Below are 21,071 nucleotides of genomic sequence, written 5' to 3' on the forward strand. Positions count from 1 at the left end.
TCCCTAATCTTGGGGACCTGAGTTCTGAGCCCCATGTTGGGTGCAGAGATTACTTAAGTAAATAAATAAATATTTTAAGAATACAAGAGGTCTGATTTCATGTATATGTCAGCAGCTAATCATTACCAAATACTGACATACAGTACTTACCAAATTTTCATTAACAACCTATTGAGTTATTTTGTGAAAACCTGAATAATTTGGGGGTTGGTAAAATTTCCTAGTGTCCAATTACTAAGCTACAAGTAGATATGAACATGGAGATGATAGATGACAGAGCATATGTAAGAAAATAAAATTTTAATTTAAAAAAATTTTTAATGTTTATTTACTTTTGAGAGAGAAAAGACAGAGTGCAAGCTGAGGAGGGGCAGAGAGAGGGGGGCGGGGGCAGAATCCCAGGCAGGCTCCAGGCTCTGAGTTGTCAGCACATAGTCTGACTTGGGGACTCGAACCCATGAACTCTGAGATCATGACCTGAGATGAAATTGGATGCTTAACTGACTGAGCCACCCAGGCACCCCTAAAATTTTAATTTTAAAATTAGTTCAAGCAACAACAGTTGTTTCACAAAACTTTCCATGATCTTTTTCTGTTCTATTTATAAGGTCAGGGAAGCATGAAGGAATGAAGGAAAGAGAAGTTAGGGCCTGACTGAAAAATTGAAGACTTGGTCCCAGTATTGGTTCTTTAACTACTTGAAGTACTGAGTCATGTGACTTTGATTAGCCTCTATTTCCCTCTTTAAAAGGTGGGAATTGAACCAGATTACTCCTAAATTCCCCACCATCACTAAAGTTTTACCCCTTTATGAATTTGTTGCACACATGACTCTAATGGTGTCTGACATTTTATTGATAATTGTACCACAGTATGAATCAAGGAAGGACACATATAAGAATAGAGAGGAAAAAACATGTTTTAAAATTCTGGAGCCCTGGGAAGGAAAATAATCTCTATAAGGACCACCTCCACCAGTTAGTTGAAAAATTACAGACAAATCCGTGAGAAGTAGGAACAGAAAGGATGCTTTGCAAAAATCAATAGTTAGTGTTAAGGTCTTTCTCACTTCATTTTACTTCCTTTTTACAACATTTTTCCTGTTGCTCTTTGCATTTCTCTTACGCCACCAGAGTCACTAGAGGAATTAGTTTCTTAAAGTGAGATAAGCAAGTAGAACCAATAGATTTATAAAGTAATGCTGAAGTAGGTATTGCAAACTAATACAAATGTTCTGAAAGAAAAAGTGATTTTTAAAAGTGAGCAAATAAGAAGGGATTCTGACCTAGAATGGATTGGTGTAGGGTTATAACCAAGAGAAAAAGTTGGGCTGGAGTACCTAGCTGGCTGAGTGGGCAGAGTACAAGACTCTTTATTTGGGGGTATAGATCTTGGCATTCTGAATTCAAGCCCAACTCTATGCTGGGCCCATGGGGTTTACTTTAAAAGAGAAAGAAAAGTTTGGGGATATTAGAATGCAAAGGAAAGAAAAATGCTAAAATATGTAGTCAACAGAAGATAAGTAATTCTGTAGACAGCTGTCATGGATCTTACAGACCCATTTCTAAGTGTCTGTACTTTCTCATTTGTTTCTATTGGATTCCTTGAAACTTTAGGTCCTTAAATTTTGTCTGGGTGATAGAAACCATCTGGTTAGGGAAGACTTCTGCATCACCTAAATATGTACATGTCAGCCATTCAGGGGGACAGAGAAGGAGATGAAAGCAACTAAAGGAAAACAAGGAGGAGCAGCATGGTGGTGTTTTGTGGAGGAAGGGTCATTAACAGAATTCATCAAACCAAACCAAAACAAACTTATATGGTCTACTTTCTTATGAGATTTTTGAAATATTCCCAGGCCTAAAATAATTTGAATCTGCTTATTCCCTACTACCTTGATTTTCTATAAAACTTTCTCAAGTTCAGCTACTACAAATGGGCTGGCTCCTTTCTTGCCTCTTGAATCCCCCACTCAGAAGATTTTAAAATCACTCCTTGCATAAGGAAAAAAAATTACTTTTAGAAGTGGTAATTTTTATATATCACTTATAATTTATATTTATGTAATTATTTATATGTATAAAGTATACTATACATAGTTACCTAATTTATATATTAATAATCCCTTTATTAATTTTACCCAAATTTGCTTCAAAACCAGTGCAGCTAATGAAATAATATGTAACTAGCATGGATTATATATTAAGTACAGTAATATAAATCAACATGTACATGGAAACTGAGCAACCAACTCTGATTTACAAATTTGAAATTTGAAATAAATAGAAATGAAAGATTTTCCTGGGGGGGGAAACCATGAAGCTGTATGAAGATGACATGCTGACTATCTCACAGCCATCTACATTACAGTGGAAGTTTGCAAAGGCATCCCAAACACCTATGAATCCCCTTCCCACTCAGAAGGCCCTCCTTCCCCACCTGCATCCCCCCTTGAGACCTTCAGTACCTGTGGGTAGAGTTGCTGAACTCTACCACCTTTCCTAGGGCACAGAAGAACCCTTTGTCCCTGTACCCCTTCCCAACGTGTCACCTAGAGTTATAAATACTAACCTCACCTAAAATATTTTGCCATCTTCAACTCTCTCTTCTCTGGATTGCCTCTGATAGAGTCATCACATAAGGATCTATTCCGTATTGCGGGAGCCTTTTATCTGCTTAAATCTCACCACAAACAAAAGAACTTAATTTCATTGTAGGGAAAATTTAAATGATATTTTACATTCACCTTAGGTATTTATTATATCTTTACAATGATAGTGCCATCCCCACCAGTCATTTGCGACCAACATACAAGGATGCAGTTCTCATATTAGAATCACCTATATAGAGAGATATTCTAAAATTTAGACTTATTGACCAACATCCGGTCTACAGAATTAGAATCCCTAGGTTTGAGGCTCCAAATGTTTCTGGTGGTTCCTATAAAATTCTTGTTCATGATAAACTTTCAAGCAGTATGGAAAATAAAATTATGTGAAAATCTCCTAAAGCCTCACTATCCCTACTACCCCTCCCCATTCTCACTACCCAGGGGTAACCATTATTTTTTATAAATTTTACTTTACCTTCTAGAAATATAGGTGCATATAATTATAACCCCCTCTCCCCCAATATACACAGTTGGAAAACATAAATGAGATCATACTATTCTACAACTTGTTTTCTTTGATTAGTAATAGATCTTTGACACTTCCCTTATCAGGGCATATAGATACACTTAAATTTTTTTATGCCTGTATAGTATTGTGCTTTTTAAATTTTTTAAATGTTCATTCATTTTTGAGAGAGAGAGAGAGAGAGAGAGAGAGAGAGCGTGAGCAGGAGGGGCAGAGAGAGAGGGAAACACGGAATATGAGCTGTCAGCACAGAGCCCATCATGGGACTCAAACCCACAAACTGTGAGACCATGATGTGTGAGCCAGAAGTCCCAGTCTGAGCCACCCAGACATCCACGTATAGTATTGTTTTATGGATGAAACCCAGTTTTAAAAAGAAACCTATTGACAAACATATAAATTATCTCCTTTTTCCTTTCATGCTTTTTTTTTCTTGCTATTACATATGATACTATAAAGAATCTATTCTGCCTCCTTAAGTGAACTATCTGCAGAAATTTATAGGAGAGAAATTATTAGAGTTAAGAATACATCTCTCTCTCTTTCAAACACACATGCACACAAAGTGTGTCTGTGTGTAAAACCTTTCCATGCTTCTATGTACATGTTATATATTATGAATATCTTCAATATTACATGAGTGTGTGTATATGCACACATACATTTATACATTTTTTCATGCTTGTATGAGTTATAGGAGTGGAACTGCTGAAAGGGGCGTATATCTTTACATATGGATATAAATACATCTGTATATATAAAATACAAGTAATATCATAAACGCATGCTTGCATAACATATACCTCTTTCCATTCATGTATATTACATATATGGTATATATATTTCCATACTTACATTTATGTATGTGTATCTTTGCATGCTTACATGAGTTAGCAGAGAGGAACTGCTAAGTCAAAGGGACACATATGCATGTTCAATTTTAATAAATATTATAAAGTTGCTTTCCAAAACAATACACCAAGTTACCATAGTGTGTGATTGTTTCCTGACAACTTTACCAACACTATCACTCTTTTTTAAATTTTTGCCACATCTATAGATACAGGTCATTGTTTGTTACCTCTCTTTACTAATGAGTAAAACTGAATATCTTTCCATATATTTTTCTGCCCATTTGACCATTTGTATATGCTCTACTATAAACTACCCATGGTATTCTTTGCTCATTTTTCTACAAGTTTATCTTTTTGTCCATATATGTGTTTGTTTATATATTCTAAAAGTTATTCTTTTGTCATATATGTTCAGATGGTAGTTTTTAAATCTTGCTTGCGGTGACTTTGGTCTTATACCAAAAGTTTTCAGTTTGAACATGTGCAATTGCAGGGAAGTTTCACATGGAATTCTGATCATCAAGAGTTACCAGAGGACATTGTGGGAGGAGGGGGGCAGGTGGTACAACATAAACTAAGTAAAATGCCCTCTTCTATCTCTGCCTGTGGGATGAAGTTGCTGGTCCAAAATAGAAAATCCTTTTCCTCCATTCAAAAACTCAGATCTGAGAGATTAGTTTTTTAGGCCAAAGGAAGAGAGCAAAGAAAAGGAATCACACTCAGTGATTCTCTGTCTGCAAAAATGACCCCCTGATAGCTCACTCCCTATTGACGCCAGCCTTTAATACAACAAAGAGCCCAAGGCTTGTAGTCTAAAGACCTCCTTGATGATTACAGCCCTTGCACTTGCTGGCTATACGCTGTCCAAGATTCAAGCCCCTCTGGGCCTCAGTTTTCTCCCCTGTAAAGTAGAAGTAGAAATCCCAAATTCAAAGGGCCACTGTGAGGATACAGTAAGTAATACAAGTGGCAGTGTGTACCCATACTACTACTCAGTTCTTGATGATGCATATTTTGAAGATCACATGGCCAAAAGCCATTGGAATTCCAAAAGTCTTTGTAAGGCCACAAATTAGTTGTTTTGCTAAAGATTCATCTTCATAATTATATTTTGCTTAGTCTACTATAAAAATTGCATAGAATTCCCCTGCATACCACAACTTACAAAACACAGGTGCTGGGCAGCAGGGGAAAACCAAGATGAAATTGAAGTTTAAATGTTAAAATGTATATTCATGGGATACAGAGCTTACTGTATAATGACCGTAATGCTCTTACTCAAATGGCATTCCTCCGAAGTGGGCAACTGCCCTTATCTGCAGAACAAGTCTGGGTGGAGATGAAATGGCTATAGGTTAAGCTATATAGGCCAAATCAAAATAGACAGTTTCCCGAATTTAAGCTTGTCTGGAAAACTGAGGCTCAGGAGACCCCTCAGACATAATGGGATAATGTGATAGTTAATTAGGCATCAACTTGGCCAGCATAGGGTACCTAGCTGTTTTGTCAAACACCAGTCAAGATGTTGCTGCGAAGGCATTTTTTTAGGTATAATTAACATTTAAATCCACAGACTTTGGAAAAAAAAAAAAAAGAATGAAACAGCAGATTATCCTCCACAATGCATGTGGGCCTCACCAAGGCCTTAAGTGAAAAGACAGGTTTTCCAAAGATTAAGGAATTCTGTCTTCAGGCTGCCTTTTGACTCAGAACTGTATCCTCCATTCTTCCCTGCATCTCCAACCTCACCTCTTGCAGATTTCAGACTCGCCAGTCCCTATCATCAGGTAAGCCAGTTCTTTAAAATAAATCGTACACACAAGCACATGAACACATATCCTATCGGTTCTGTTTCTCTGGAGAACCCTAATAATTTCAAGAGATGTACAATGCAGGTCTTCTTGACCTCACCCGCTATGGCTCACTGCCACAGCTAATCCCTCCTGCCTGGAAAACCCTCACTCAACCACTTCTCCAGGGTCCTTCTATAATACTATGCTGGATATTACATTGTTCTCTAATGGTGCGCAAGGTCGCTTCCCCAAGCTGGATTTAACTTCAAATTCAGTATCCCTCTTCCACATGATTTCTATATTGTTGTTGTTATTATTGGTACTATTATTGGTATCATTGGTGACCGCTCAGGGAGAATCTCCCTGGGAGGTGGGGTTTGAGTTTTGATAGGCTTTTTGGCTTTGAGAATTTGATCATCAAACTACATTCAATATACCCAAGGACAAATGGGAAGTATTACTCAATAATTACAGTAATAATAAAAGTAATAATGTATACATGAAAAAAATAATACCATCCTGGAATTGGGCAGCATTTTCCTCCACAATGCTTTCTCTACCCACCCTCTAACGTGCCCCTCCTCTATTGGCCATAAAATGAAACCCCCTCATTATAATCCATCTTACCAATGAAGGGTTTTGGGGGGCGGGGGAGTCATGGGTGTTAAGTGTAGGAAGGAACAGGGTCTGGCTCCCATGGGGTTTACATACCACTGTAAGAGACAAACCACAACAAGTAAGCAATCGCCTAGGATACTTTCTGTATGCTAAAAGCTATGCAGTGGGGAAAAAACAACCACAACAACAACGTGATGATAAGATGGGGCCTGAAAGAGGAAGAGTCTGTGAGCAGGGAAACTTGAGATCTGAAGGAGAAAGAGCTCGCCTCGTGAAGAACGAGAAAGAGAATTCAGTCTAATCAGAGGAGTAGCAAGTAGCCCCAGCACAGAACACAAGTTCGGTAAATTGGGTGAATCCTATAGGTTCCGGGAGAAGCGCGTTTGTGAAGACCTAGATATTCAGAGTAGCTATTTAAGACTGGTACCTAAGTCTCGCTTCATCAAACCGGCCTGGTCGGCGGCTCGGTCTCGAGATTGAGGGGAGGGATGGGGAACGGGAACGGGAAGAAGTCTGTCGCCGGAACCCGCCTCTCTTACGGTGCGGCGGCTTGGACAAAGCAAGCCTCGCTTTCCACACGTGGTAAGAGGCTTGGCACCTGATCTATAAGGCCCCGCCATCTCTCATGCTGTGGGTCCTCTTCAGCAGCTAAGCCACCAGGCCCGGGCACAAGTAGAAGAAGCCACCGCGCGGCGGGCCACCTTTAAGGTTCCGCGAAGGCTGGGCCTAGTCCCACATCCTCTGTAACACGCGCGGCCTCTCAGGCCGCGCCTCCAGCCCGAGAGGCTCTAGATCGATTGCTGCTGACGACCGGACCCGGAGGTTGGGGAACCGGGTCAGCGCCACCCGCCTAAAAGCAGCGTCCTGGGCTGGACTTTCCGCCTCTGGGGAGCCAGCGAGCAAGCTTCCGAGCTCCATCCAGTCCCGGAGCAGGGACCTGCCCGGCTGCGCTCTAAACTGGGCTCCGTGTCCTTAGGCCGCCTTTGTATCCTCGACTCACCCCTCCTTTATGCTGCCGCTTCCTTTCCTTCCCCCGCTTTTCCTGTGCTGAGTGGACCACGGCGGGGAAAGGGGAGGGAGGGTGGCCGGCAATAAAGGATCAGTGGCGTGGAAGAAGCGGGAGGGAGGGGAAGGAAGCGGGAGCGCGGACAGCGACCGCGCAGAGGAGTCGGGCAGCGAAAGCGGAGGGTGTCAGAGCGCCCGGAGGGAGGAGAAAGAGGAGGGCTGCCCGCCGGGAATCAGTGACCGCGAGGAAACCGGGAAAAGCGGGGAGCAGCCCGTGGGGGGAGGGGAGTGCCGCGGGTGGAGGAAAGAGGAAGAAGCGTTCAGATGCTGCGCCGCTTCTCGAAGGTTAAAACCGAAAATAAAAACTGCCGGGCTTCTCCGCCCAGCCCCGCGCTCTCGGCAACGCTGGAGCAGGGAGGGGAAGAGGTACCCCGATCCAGCAATGAAACCGGGGTTGGGGTTCAGCTCCACCTACCTGCTGGGGCGCCAGGCCGGCCGCTCTGGCGGCGCCAGCGCCGCTCAGTGTCCAGATGTCGCCTCGGCTGCAGGCAGCGGTTTCCTTTAATTTCGCTCGTTTCCCAAATCTAGAAGTGGAGTGTAGCGCCATTTCTTTCAAAACTGACATCCAGCCTCCTGAGTGGCTGAGCGAGCGTTGAGATGACCTTGCTTTTCCTTTCTTTTGCGCTTTTAAATAATCCAGTTTGGAGGAATGGAAGATCTCTGGCGAGGGGCGCGAGAATAAAAGAAGGGGGGGCAGGGGAACTAGGGCGCGAGCGAGCAGGACTGGAAGCCGCCGAAAGGCAACGCGGTGGTTCCTGCTTACGGCCGTGTCAGGTGACAAATGTTGCGAGGGGGCGGAGGCCTGGAGATGCGTTCTGGCGACAGGCCCTTGAGCTGTCACTGCGTGGGGCGCCCGCGCGGATCGGGCGGGAAAGAGGAGGTGGGGGAAGGGGAACCTTGGGTGCTAGCGGCCCGCGCGCGCGCAGCCCTCCGGGCTTCTCCGCCGGCCTTTCCCGCGCGCGCCGGGCGCAGCACGGTTCTCAGATCTGAGGAGGTCGGGGGCGCGCGAGCACGCGCAGGGAAACGCGGGGGCGCGCCTGCGGGGCGGGGATGGGCGGGGGGCGGTGCGTGGGTCTCGATCTGAGATCGGGGGGCGGGCGCGGCGCTGCCTACCTCTGGTGCCAAAGGGCGGCGCAGCGGTCTCGGAGCACAGCGGTGGCGGCGGCTGCGAAAGTATGGTACGCGCGTTTCTGGTCACAGTGCGGATTCGGCGCGCTGGTGGCCCTCCACGAGTGAGGGCTTTTGTTGTGCGGATCGCGCGACCCGCGGGTGAGTGGGCAGCGCCGGGTGTGCGGGCCGCTGCGGCCCTGGTGGTAAAGCTAGTGAGGAGCCGTCGCCGAGCGCAGCTGTCGCATCCTAGAAGAGCAGGTAAGAAAGGCCTCAAAAAGTCCCGGGCGCAGTTGGCCCTTGGAAGATTTTGTTTAGCTTGATTAAATACAGATAAACCATCTTCCGGACCAGGATAGGAGGAGGAGGTTTCTAGGGGTGGAAGCAGCTCTTTCCCCTCTTTCCCGGTTCGGATTGCAGTTGCTTAGAGATGCGATACTCCCAATATATTGATCCCGGAGCTCCCTTCACACACCTCCTCAACCCGGTGAAACTCTGGGGGAACCGGGAGATCCTAAACCCACCTTAGAAGTCAGTCACTCCTGAATTTCCTGGGTGAGGGTCAGTAAACACACACACACACACACACACACACACACACACACACAGAGAGAGAGAGAGAGAGAGAGAGAGAGAGAGAGAGAGAGAGAGAGAGAGAGAGAGAGAGGAGAGAGAGAGAGAAAAGGTGTATTTCTAGGGTACTTTATTTCGCCCTGGAGGAAAGTATTATCAAAGGGCTTAGTTTTATGGGAGCCACCTGTTGTCTCCAAAGCCAGGTCAACTCTCTCTCCTTACAGTAGTGGGGGATGATAGAGGTTGGGGGCTGGCACGTGGTTTGACTTCCCGAAATAGTAACTCTGATCGAAGAAGCAAACAGTTGCTTTCGCAGTCTATAGAGTTGGGCTTTTGTACTGAGGAGCAGACTTCTTATTTGGAACTTTGACAGATTCAAACTGCTCCGTATGGTGTCTAACATCAAATGTTTAGTAAAAAATAGACCTACTGTGGTGAATCTGAGAAATCACTACCGATCATATTTTAATCCTCTCAGGCCACAATGAACACTTGTTTAAAAATGAGGCCTACTTCTTGAAAAACAAAATCCTGGATAGTTTTGTACTCACATCGGACAAATCTTTACACGGTGTAATCTCCTATGACCAGAATAATTGAAAATAATATTGCTACAATATGCAGAATCCTAATCAGAACTTGGATAATAAATCTAAAAGCAATTTAATGAGACTTCATTTTTGTGACCTTAGGCAAGTAAGGCATCCATTTCTCCAAATAGACGTTTTTTTAAAAAAAAAAAAAAAACAAAGGCCAGGGGAAAGGAAATTTTTTTTAATTGCAACGTGAATAGGCCTTGGACATGAAATGTAAAACTGTTAAACTATAGATGTTCAGTTAGGTACCTCCATTTCTATTGCCAAAAATTTACAAGCAGGGTCACCTGGCTAGCTCAGTTGATAGAGCACGCACCTCTTGTACGCACCTCTTGATCTCCCCGTTGTAAGTTTGAGCCCCACTTTGAGTGTAGAGATTACTTGAAAATAAAATCTTTTTTAAAAATTACAAACAATGTATAGGGTAAATACACATTTTCTTTTTCATATAATTATGAAAGTTCAGTTTTTTTAAAGAAATAGTAAGAGCTTGTAAAAGATTTCATGGCATGTTGCTGGACTTAACTTTCCTTCATTTTAAATCAGTAACAAGACCCTGTTTGTTTGTTTGTTTTATGATGCTTTATTCTGGCCAGCAAATGTTTAGCCATCATATATTTTTGAATATCAGAGTTCTTACTATTACTCTCTACTTAAAGCTATTTTATTTAAAGTGATCAGTTGCTTCTGAAAATCTGTGGTAACAAAGTGGAAAGTTTTAATCTGTGTAAATATTATAATTATGTGCTTTCTATTTTAGGAATACACAATGTAATAGTGTAATTAAGCTGAAGATATTTTATATATTGTATGAAATGATAAAAATATAAAGGTGATAGGTTCTTTGAAAGTAGCCATTTATTTCTTGCTATTTAGGTATAAATCAATTTTCAGGAATCATAATGTAAAGTTATTTAAAAATGTATTGACTATTTGAAAAGCCCAGTTTTTAGTCAACACCTAAAGACAGAACAGATGACTTAGATAGAATAGAATATGTCTTAAATATATGTGCAATTATCCAACTTCATTTATGAAATTATACACATATATAAACTTATGGGCTTATTAATTTTAAATGACATAATTATATAGTTCACATAAATATATATTATGCCTATGGTTATATTGATTTAAGAATATATGTAGAATGGATGGTAATTATGTTGGGACTAATACAATTTCTTAAGAGTCACAATGCTAAAAAATTCTTGTATGAATTAATATAAATATAAATATAGAAGGTGTTATTTTTTATTTTGAAAGTTTCTGCAGGTATGTTCATTATGACTTTTTATTTTTATATGACTGGAAAATGTATATAATAAAATTCCACATTACGAGTTTCTTATTCACACATGCCTAATGAATTACATTAATTGATTTGTTATTTCTACCTTGGTACATTTACGAAATAGTCATATTTTTACAATAGGAAGTACTTATTTGTTTGCTACTATTTGGGAACCTTTAGGATTTTTTATCCCTTTTAACAGCATAGCATTCTCTCAAGGTAGGCACTATACAGTTAGCATAAACCATAATTCCCAATGTGTACACGATCCCCAGGTTGTATTATGTATTATGTAAAGAAACAATACCACTTTCAGAAACCCAACTTAAAATTTATTTACTTCTTTGGGGTCTCTTGAATTTTAAGAAGTCCATTGTCATCCTAAAGTAGCAAGGATATAACCTTGTCTGTGTCCATAATATGTTATAAGTCTGTTAATTACATGTTAGTTCATACTAGTAACTACCATGGTAGGATTAAGCTAAACCATTTTCTCAGCATGTGAATGACCCCTGTTAGTAAAATGATCCAAATCATCTCAAAAATACTTTCTTAGCTGAACATTTGACCCAGGATTTTTATTCTTTTTTCATCCTTTCTGAGAAGCATAACAATCTCTCTTGGCCCCTCCATATTAAAACACAGAGAGAGAATCCTTTTGTCTGCTGCAAAATTTAACCTGATAAAAAAAATTGTGGTACTTTATTTCTACAGTTTAAATTATGTAAACAATGGATATTGTTTCACTTTCTAAATATAAAATTATAGTATTTACTAACTTTTTAAAAAAGCTTTAGCTCTCTAAATTCTCATTCTCACATAATGATCACATAATGATAACTGTTAATGCACTTCTTAAACCCCACACTGGCAAGGACATTTTTACTGTAGGTATGAAGAAGTTTTAAAATGTCCATACATTTTTTGGAGCACCTGGCTGGCTCAGTCCATGGAGCATGTGACTTGCAAGTTCAAGCCCCATGTTGGGCATAGAGCTTATTTAAAAAAATTTTTTAATCAGAAAAAAAATCCATACCTTTTTATTCAATTATTCTCTGTGTGGACATCATCCAATGAAAGAAAGATTCTGACAAAGGTTAATATAGACAAATAGTAGCAGAAATTGAAAGTTGCCTTAAATTCTAGCAACAAGATGTTAAATTGTGGTACAAAACTATACTCTGGAATAATGGTCTGGAATATTCTGGACTCTGGAATATTATAGACAATCATCATATCTTTGAAGAATATTTAATTGAATGTTAAATGACTGCATTATAAAGTTAGGTGGTTTTTCAAGATTCAAAACACTAAGCACTTCTTATTCTTATTTTTCCTCCTTTCCCCTCTCTCTCTGGACACACACATACACCCTGTTTTTGTACCAAGATTTTTATGGTGTTTTTCTCAGGATGGGGTAATAAGGATTGGTGATCTTTAATTTCTTTGTTATACTTTGAGTTTTCCAAAGTATTATGACCATCACCAGTAAAAAATATATATATATATGTAAGTCATTTTCAAAGCCTGAAATGATGGTGTATTAGGGATGAACTGAGAGCTTGCTTAGCGTTAGATTGGGGGGGGGTGTGGGGGGCAGTAAGGAAGTTGAATTGTGCAAGTGCCATATATAAGAAGGTTCTGGTAATGTCTGGAGAAAGCACGAGAGAGTTATGACTTCAGACCAGTGCTCCCTGTGGTTGTTCACAACCTAGTTAATTTTTCCATAGACTATAAACGCATAGCTGTGTCTGTTTCCAAAGAGCTTGGGTGTTAGGCCTCTGGTCACATAACTTGCCCCCTTCTAGGAATCCCTTTCACTTTTCCTCTTCGGAGGATTTCATACTGGGGCTCACTGCCTCCCACAGCCAGGCTAGGGTTGCAAAGGGCCTCCGCAGGACCATAGAGAGAGTCCACCGTTAAGAAGCAAAACTCAAAGCTACACCGACCTCACCTCCCCCTACCTCCCGGCTGCGACCTCCCTCCTCGACCCCATCTCCCCACCCTCTCAATTCCCAGAGACACTGCGTGTCCCGGAGATTTAACTGGCAGTTGGGGAAGGACCCCGTAGCAAGAGTTTAGAGGCATAGCCCACTGATCATCCCACTCCGCGAGTGCAGTCCTTCTGCTTTTAACCGCCCTGGGCCTTGCCCCACACCCTGTTTCCTCAGGTAAGATGTGATCTGAGTAACAGTGACTGACTCATAGAGCAGGATTGGGGCTCCACTAGGTGGAAGGCGAAGTGAGGGCCTCTCGGATTCAGGAGGGATGCAAGGAATGACGAGGACGTGTCTTGATCACCTCCCCAGCTTGGCACTGTTCAGGCCTTTTTTCTGGAGGGGAGGAGCGGAATGGGTCAGGTTCACTCGGGGAAAGTGTCCAAAACTCGGCAGCCAATCCCTTCCGGGCCAATTGGGCGCCAAAGAGTGTTGAAAGGCCTCCTCCTCTTTGTTCCTCTCTGTCTAGGGTACAAGACGGAATGGAGGATGACCCGTGGTGTTTTTCCAGTGATGAAGAATTTGCCTCAAATTCTTCTCCCAACTGTTTTCTTCCCATACTGCAGCTTTCCTGGTGTTTGAAAACTTCCCCTACGTTAAACCATTCAAACGAAATCATTTATTAGAATGAAAAAAAATCACTAAGTATTAAAACAAGATCCGTTTCTATGACGGTAAGCCAACTAATGGAGATAACCTTGGGAATAGATAAAGGCTTTGGTCAGTAGGGGAAGGAGGGTCTCTTTGTAAGGCTCTTTCCCTTCTTAGAAAATGCCCAACTTGGGACCTGCACAGATTCTCCATATCCTAATTCATGCTATGCTGATGTGTATTCAGCAAAACCACGTATATTGACAATTGTTGAACTTGCTGTCAGTAGCATTTATATTTTAAAGAAGGGAAAATTGAAGACAATCTCTGCTTGTCAGTGCAGTTTTTTTTATTTCATGAGCCCTAGAAGGATGGCTGAAACTGGGCAAACCGACATAATCAGAAAAGAAGTAATAAAAGAGAAAAATTAAAACCATCAACCACAAGACTTAAAATTCCAATGCCTCAGAGGTCCTTTAAAAAATAATAAGTTGATTTTTATTTTTATATTGTAACATATGGCTTTGTTCATGAAAATATAAAAATTCTATCACAAATGACTTTTTAATTCTTCTTCATCAAGATATCACTTTTTCCCTTTACCTCAAAAAAAAAAAAAAAACCAACAACCTATATTTATTTAAATGGTTCCAAAGCCAGTAGGAAGAAAGGTTTTGTAGAGGTTCAGAACTATAGGAACAAAGATATGTAATCTCTTAAACAAACTGAAACTAATACAATTGTGCAATCAGAGTGGTATAAATAAATATACCTTTACTTTCTTAATTTAACCATGAACGTAATGAGAAGTCAAAGAACTACAGCAAAGTTTATCAGCAGTGTCATTACCTGGACTGCTGTTTAAGATATACATTTCTGGGCTCCCTCCCGGAAAATCTAATGCAGTATGTTTTCTGAGGGTGCCAAGAATCTGCATTTTATTTTACTCTAAGAATTCTGCATTTTAAATAAGTACTTGAAGGGGATTCTGTTGCAGGTGGATTTCTGGGACATCATTTGGCACATATGGCCAATGTTGCTTTTTTTTTAATAACATTATTTTTGCTTATTTATTTTTAAATCAAAGCCCAGGCTTTTAGGTAAGATTTAGATATTAGAATCAGTCATACTTGGGCCCCAGGAGAGTATGAATAATCAATGGAGGAACTATTTTACTAAGCAAAGCAAAACTCTTTATTATTATGTGATCCTTCATCTAAATTGGAAAAGATGATCTCTTAGATCCCATATTTTTACCATCAAAACATATTTGAGGGGGGAAAGATATAAGAGGGCATATTTGTGTGTTAAAGCTTATAGCACCAGACAGAAATTTGCCACAGAAAACATTTATGATGTCTTTTTGAAACACTACACAAACTTACTCCTACTTACATAGGACTAATGGTTATAGATAGATAGATAGATAGAGAAATAGATAAGAGGTTTCTTTCACTTCATTTTATTACCCAAACCAGAAGCAAGGCTGGTAAACATGATAATCTAAAATTAGATAAGAAAGGAAAAACAAAACAAGTGTTTCATAGTTTTCAATTATATTTCTCAATCAAGGCAAAATTGCAATATAATGTAGCCATAACAGAATAAAGCACTTATGGACAAAATGATGGGTTTTTGTATCTCTCTAAAAGCACATTGACACACACACTATCTCTATATCTATATATTATATATATACATATATTATATGTATAATGTAAGCTAAAAATTAGCCATTCTAAGAAAAACTAAAATATTATGGCTTCCAAATTATAATTTTTCTGCCTTTAAAGTACAGTTTGTCTAATGTTTATACCTACTTTGCAGATGTATTAAGGAAGCTTATGTTTTGCTTTCTTTTTTTCTTTTCTTTTTTTTTGAGTGCCACCATTTTCTTGCTCTGAACCTCGGAGGCTGCCAGATCATCTGACTCAGCAACAGTACAGCTTTTTCACCCAATTTAAAGAAACAGCAGCCATCCAAAGAACAATGACTCCACCCAGTTGCAAATCTTTTTTCACCTGTAGAACAAGTACTATATTTTAACTTGGAAATAGTTATTAAATGTCCACAGAACATGGGACCCTTTGAACTCATTCACTTTACATACTGAATAATTGAAGTTGAATATATTTTATGTAATATATGATTTTTAAAAGAAGCTTATTGAAACTTTGTTCCAGAAGCACATGGTCAAGTTTGTTTTCTCATTTCCTTCAAAATAATTATAAGGAGTTTAACAGCAATAGAGCACATCAACTCACATTATCTCATTTCATTGTTACATTGTCCTTCTGTTGTAGAGATTTTATTTTCTCATCATATAGACTGGAGACTGAGGTTCAGATAAGTTGTTGCATGGTCTGCCAAAATTCACCAGTAATTCATGTATAATTGAACTGGGTGTGCTTCTTGCCCCAAGTGTCCTGATCAACCACTTTGCAACTTACATACATATATATATATACACACACACACACACACACACATATATATGTATATATATATATACACACACACATATATATGTATATATATATACACACATATATGCATATATGTACACATACACACACATATACGCATATATATACACATATTCACCTATATATCTGTATCTATTTCTGTTTCTATATCTGTATCATTTCATTTCTCTCTCTTCCAGTTCATTGTTGCTTCAGAAGTTGCTTAACTCCTTTGGATCTCTGTTTTACTTAGCATCAGCCACATATGTTCCAGTTAATATACATTGATTAAGTGAATGTAAAAGTTCTGAAAAATAGGTCAATATAATAATAACTGACATGTCTTTATGGGCTCAAAAAGCCATTGAATCTCATAATAGAACAAGGAGATTATCATCTTTTGGTATTTGTTTCTTGCCCAGAATAAAATTAATTAAAACCTCTCCTTGTAAATTAAGTGTAAATTACTTATTCCCACTTTGATGTAAGAGCCATAAATGGGAAAATCTATGCACAAGCATAAGAATAACTTAAAGCACAAAGTAGAAAAGTCACTTTCTTGGAAATGTTACTTGTGGTTAGTTTGTTTCCTTTACTTACTAGCTATATAGTATTAGGACTAAGTATTTGAAACATTTTCTAGTCTGTAAGCCTGAGAAAATAGTTTATATTATTCATCCAATAAAAACTAGATAAAATAGTCTATGTAAAGATACATCATAAATTTTCATTAGGCATACATTTGTCAGTTGTTTTTAGAGTGCCAAATTAAACTATGCCCTTAAAAGCACATTAGTTTACTCTTACAGTAAATGCCTACTTACTTTGACTTTAATTATTCAGACTAGCTGGAAATTCCTGAACCTCACATTAAAAGATATATATATCATAATAAAAATGTATTTATCAATTCAAATCCCTGCCACATTCCAAGATGTGATGTAAAATCAATGTAAATATGTCTATTTTTTTAAACAGAGGTCTGTACAGAAGTCATGTATGTTGGCCTTTACAGAATGACTCTGAATTCTAGTACTCATAACCATTACATCAATATTAAACAATATTCATGAACCTCTGTTTTCTAAGATGAAAAATCAAATTACTTTTAGAAAGCTGAAAAAAAATTATTGACCTGCCTTCAATTTATCAAAAAACTCAATAAGTCAGAATAATAATTTCTGGAGGAAACACTGAAGTAGGGGGCTCTTAATTCCTCCAAAATGGTTGCCACAGTCTGAATATCTGAATCAATAGTTTTGGCACAGAATTTTGTAAAAAAAACCCTTCAGTATAAAAAGTTGTATGTGTGTGTATGAGAAAGAGAGAATGCAAGGAAAGAGGACCAGAAACATTAGTCATCCTAAAAGTCTTTAGAATCTCTGCCTTGAAAGGTGGCATGTGATTTATTAGGATATTGACATTTATTAGTATACAAAAAAGATAAAATGTGTAATTTACATTTATTTACAAAAAGATGAAATATATTATGCAAACTTCCTTAAGACAAAATTGACTTAGGTGTATAAAATTGCTGCAAAGTAAACATAAAATATATTCTGTTATCATTGCCTTTTTTAAAATAATGTATAGCAGTTATTTTAACTATCAGAAAAAATATATAAAGTTATACCTTCAACCCAGAGACTCAAAAGAAAACATGAATGGAGATGTTAAATCTGTGAGTAAAAGGTGCTAAACATGAATAAGAAACATTTCCTGATTTATTCAGCATTGATACGTATCATTATGAAGTTGATCTGTGCCAGAGGAGTTTAGTCACATATTAGGTGAAGAATGTGACTTGAGGAAGAACAGTCCAAAACAAGAACTATTTTTAATGATCTTTTATTATGTCAGATGACAGTTTGGCTTTAGAAGTCCAGAAAAAGCAACAACAACAACAACAAGTGAACATAACAGTAGGACCATAAAGCCCCAAGAAGGCAGGCTGCTCTTAAAGGGTAATTGTGGGGAAGAGGGCAATGAGCTCTCCATCTGAAGAGGAAAGCTTCAACTTAGAAGATTCCCCTGAAGTTAGAGGATCCTACTTCGCTGCTAACCCAATCAACCATGAACTTCCAACCCTTACCTCCAGGGGTAAAAACTTAACTATTTCTCTGTGTCAATAGTTTCTTTGCATTCTAATAGCACATATATGCATCAGCAGCAAAAGCAAAAATGGAGTCTTTCCCTTTTTTCCCCATAAACCACATACGTTTATTTTCTCACAGTTCTGGAGGCTGGAAGTTCAAGATCAATATGCCAGCGGCATTGGTTTCTTGTGAGGACTCTCTCTCCTAGTCTTGCAGACAGCCACCTTCTTGCCGCCTCTTCATATGGTCTTTCCTCTGTGCTTGACTGCCTGACCCTGGTATTTTTCTTATAGGACATCAGTGATACCGGATCAAGGAGCCTCTCTAATGGCCTTAGATTAACTGAATTACTGCTTTGAAAGCCCTATCTCCCAAATAACTTACACGGATTAGGGTCTTCCCATATGACCTCATTTTACCTTAATTTCCTCCTTAGAGGCCCTATGTCCAAATTCATTAGATTCTATAATACTTCCTTTTATTTTAGATAGCATGTCTCATTCAAAATATACTGATGACCACAATCTTCAGATATTCCAGTTGCTTTATAGTTCTACATAAGTACCTGGATTTTAGCTGCCCACATCCCCACTACCCCTGTCTTTGGGTGAATAAGGAAAACTTGGTTCAAAACCAGTTCTACCACCCATTAAGATCCAAAGGTTGTGCTGTGATACTGAGATTGTCCATGATTAATGTGCTTGTGGGCTCCTCCCCAATGATGATCACACTCGTGGGTGCTGCCTCTATTTCACCCACCGTACCCAGACCCGAAACTGAGCTCCTTCAGAGATTTTCACTAAACCCCATAATGAGCTTCCTCACTATTTAAGAGTTGGGGTTGGTGGGGTGCCTGCGTGGCTTAGTCGGTTGAGCATCAGATTCTTGGTTTCAGATCAGGTCATGATCTCTTGCTTCATTAAATGCCCCCCCCCCAATTGGGCTCCATGCTGACCGTGCAGAGCCTCCTTGGGATTCTCTCTCTCTCTCTCTCTCTCTCTCTCTCTCTCTCTCAAACTAAATAAATAAACTAAAAAAAAAAAAAGCGTTGGGGCTGGAGCCAGAGCCATGGAGAGGTATTTTTCTCACACCTCTTTTCTCAACACCCCCCCCCACTTTCCCTCACTTTCTTTTCTCTCCTTTCTTTTCCTCTTCCCTCTTACAATTATGACAAATTCCTCTCCTTATCATGGCAGAGCAGTTTAATAATAACTTCTCTAGCTTGACGAGACTCTTGGGTCTCACCCTCTGCCCCAAGTGGCTTATTAAAGTAGTTCTTCACCCAAATATATTCAGAGCTCTCTCTAACAGGAGCACGGGTGAATGCAATTTTCTCTCCCTCATTGTAAGGACAGAAGTCAGCTCCTACTTCTGATCCAGCTCCCATGTTCATCCTATACATCCATAACCTTGTGTTGGGGCATGCCCCTGAATGCCTTCCTCTAAGAGAGCAGACACCAGCAAGGTTGCTTGCCTGGTGCAGCTACAGCTGGGCAGTGATCAGCAACATGGTTGTGCAGAGTGATGGCACCCACACTATATGTCTTTATTTCACTGAGATGCAATGCTCCTCTCCCCGCCCCATGCAAAAGCTCAGCAGTTTCCCCGTATGCAACTCATTACCTGCCAGGCAAATTTGTGGCTGCAGACAGACCTTTTAAACCTGCCTCTTCCAGACTTTTGAGTTTTCTCAACTCACAGTGTTCCTGAGGCCAAGGAATTCTCTCTTGCCACAAAGGAAAAAATTCTCTGAATACTTGTGTCTCATGCAGTTAAGCAGATCACAAAGGATAAACAGGCACACTCTCTTTGAATTTGGCTTCATCCATCCAAGTGACCTTGGCTGAAAGAGACCTCAGAATTCATCAGCCTAGGACCCAATTCCTCTTCATGTTTTCCTTCTTTCATGTCCCTTCTGTCCCTTTCCTTAGTCCCCAGTCCTATTCAATTACACACTCCCATTAGGACTCAAATACCAAATGGTGTCCCATGATTTGACAAAAAGTCCCCAAATGAGAGGAGAGATACTGACTCAGTGTTGAGGGCCCTCAAGCTCTCCAGTGTTTTCAACTCCTGCATCTGCAGTGCAGGAGCACGCTTCATTGAATGGAAATGGACACACAGTGAGTCCTGCAAGGATGTCCCCATTCTTGTCAGAAGCCACCATCTTGTTTCTGTTACTCCAGTCTTTGAAATAAAAGATTGTAACATCTCAGTTTTTCCCATTCTAAGCCACTGGGCCAGCCATTGTTGGTAGTTCTCAGAACCTCTTGTCAAGAAAGTATATCTGCTCCCTGGCCAAGCATCCCCCTGGGTCTGTTTGCAAAAGGATATTCTGTTGGGTACAATATTTGAGTACCACTGCATTTCCTTTATACCTGCCTCATTATCTTACAGGAATCTATCTGTCCTTTGTTTGGAAATGTGCTGATTGTGGAGCCTGGTAAACCTCAGGCTGAAAACAGGAGATTTATGAGCTGTCCTCCAGTTTCTGTCAGCCCTCTCTTGTGGCCACAACCCCAAAAGATCAGTCACCGAAACATGTTTTGGAGTCAACTCTGAAATTCTGCTTTTTAAGAATGTACCATAATTAAACCTTGGAAATGGCATACAGAGTTTTATCCCGCCATACCCCTGAGGAATCACATGCTCTAATTCAACTTAAAGGGACACTGATCATATTCAGCATTCAAGTAGAGAAGCTTACAGTTGGAGATGACACTATCATTTGTATTTGTATAGGATTTAAAAATGAAGGCTCATTAATTGTATATCATTAATTTAAGAGCAGAAGTGTTAAACCTCTATAGTTATCTTCAGTGCATACAGTTCAGAGACATCTTCACAAATGAGCCTTGTGTGTGACTGCACCAACCTATAGATGC

The 21,071-nt window shown here is 39.8% G+C and overlaps 1 protein-coding gene and 1 long non-coding RNA gene across 5 annotated transcripts in view; one reads left to right on the top strand and one right to left on the bottom strand.

The window, feature by feature from the left end:
* The window catches only part of LOC115277095, a 119,329-nt gene extending 111,070 nt beyond the window's left edge, over positions 1-8,259 (bottom strand). Inside the window, exon 1 of the long non-coding RNA XR_003902217.1 lies at positions 7,883-8,259. This is a non-coding gene — a long non-coding RNA (uncharacterized LOC115277095). The remainder of the gene's footprint in view (positions 1-7,882) is intronic.
* LOC115277093 (cyclin-dependent kinase inhibitor 2A-like) overlaps positions 7,973-21,071 on the top strand; it is a 31,043-nt gene continuing 17,944 nt past the window's right edge. The window contains exon 1 of one of the 4 annotated variants that reach the window (XM_029921205.1): positions 7,973-8,241. In XM_029921205.1, coding sequence (XP_029777065.1) covers positions 8,065-8,241 — 177 coding nt within the window. In that variant the 5' untranslated portion in view covers positions 7,973-8,064. Of the gene's footprint in view, positions 8,242-8,568; positions 8,836-21,071 lie in introns of those variants that run through there. The other 3 variants (XM_029921203.1, XM_029921206.1, XM_029921207.1) reach the window with 3 other exon arrangements.

Source organism: Suricata suricatta, chromosome 13, assembly GCF_006229205.1.
Source record: "Suricata suricatta isolate VVHF042 chromosome 13, meerkat_22Aug2017_6uvM2_HiC, whole genome shotgun sequence".
NCBI classification, from domain to species: Eukaryota; Metazoa; Chordata; class Mammalia; order Carnivora; family Herpestidae; genus Suricata; species Suricata suricatta.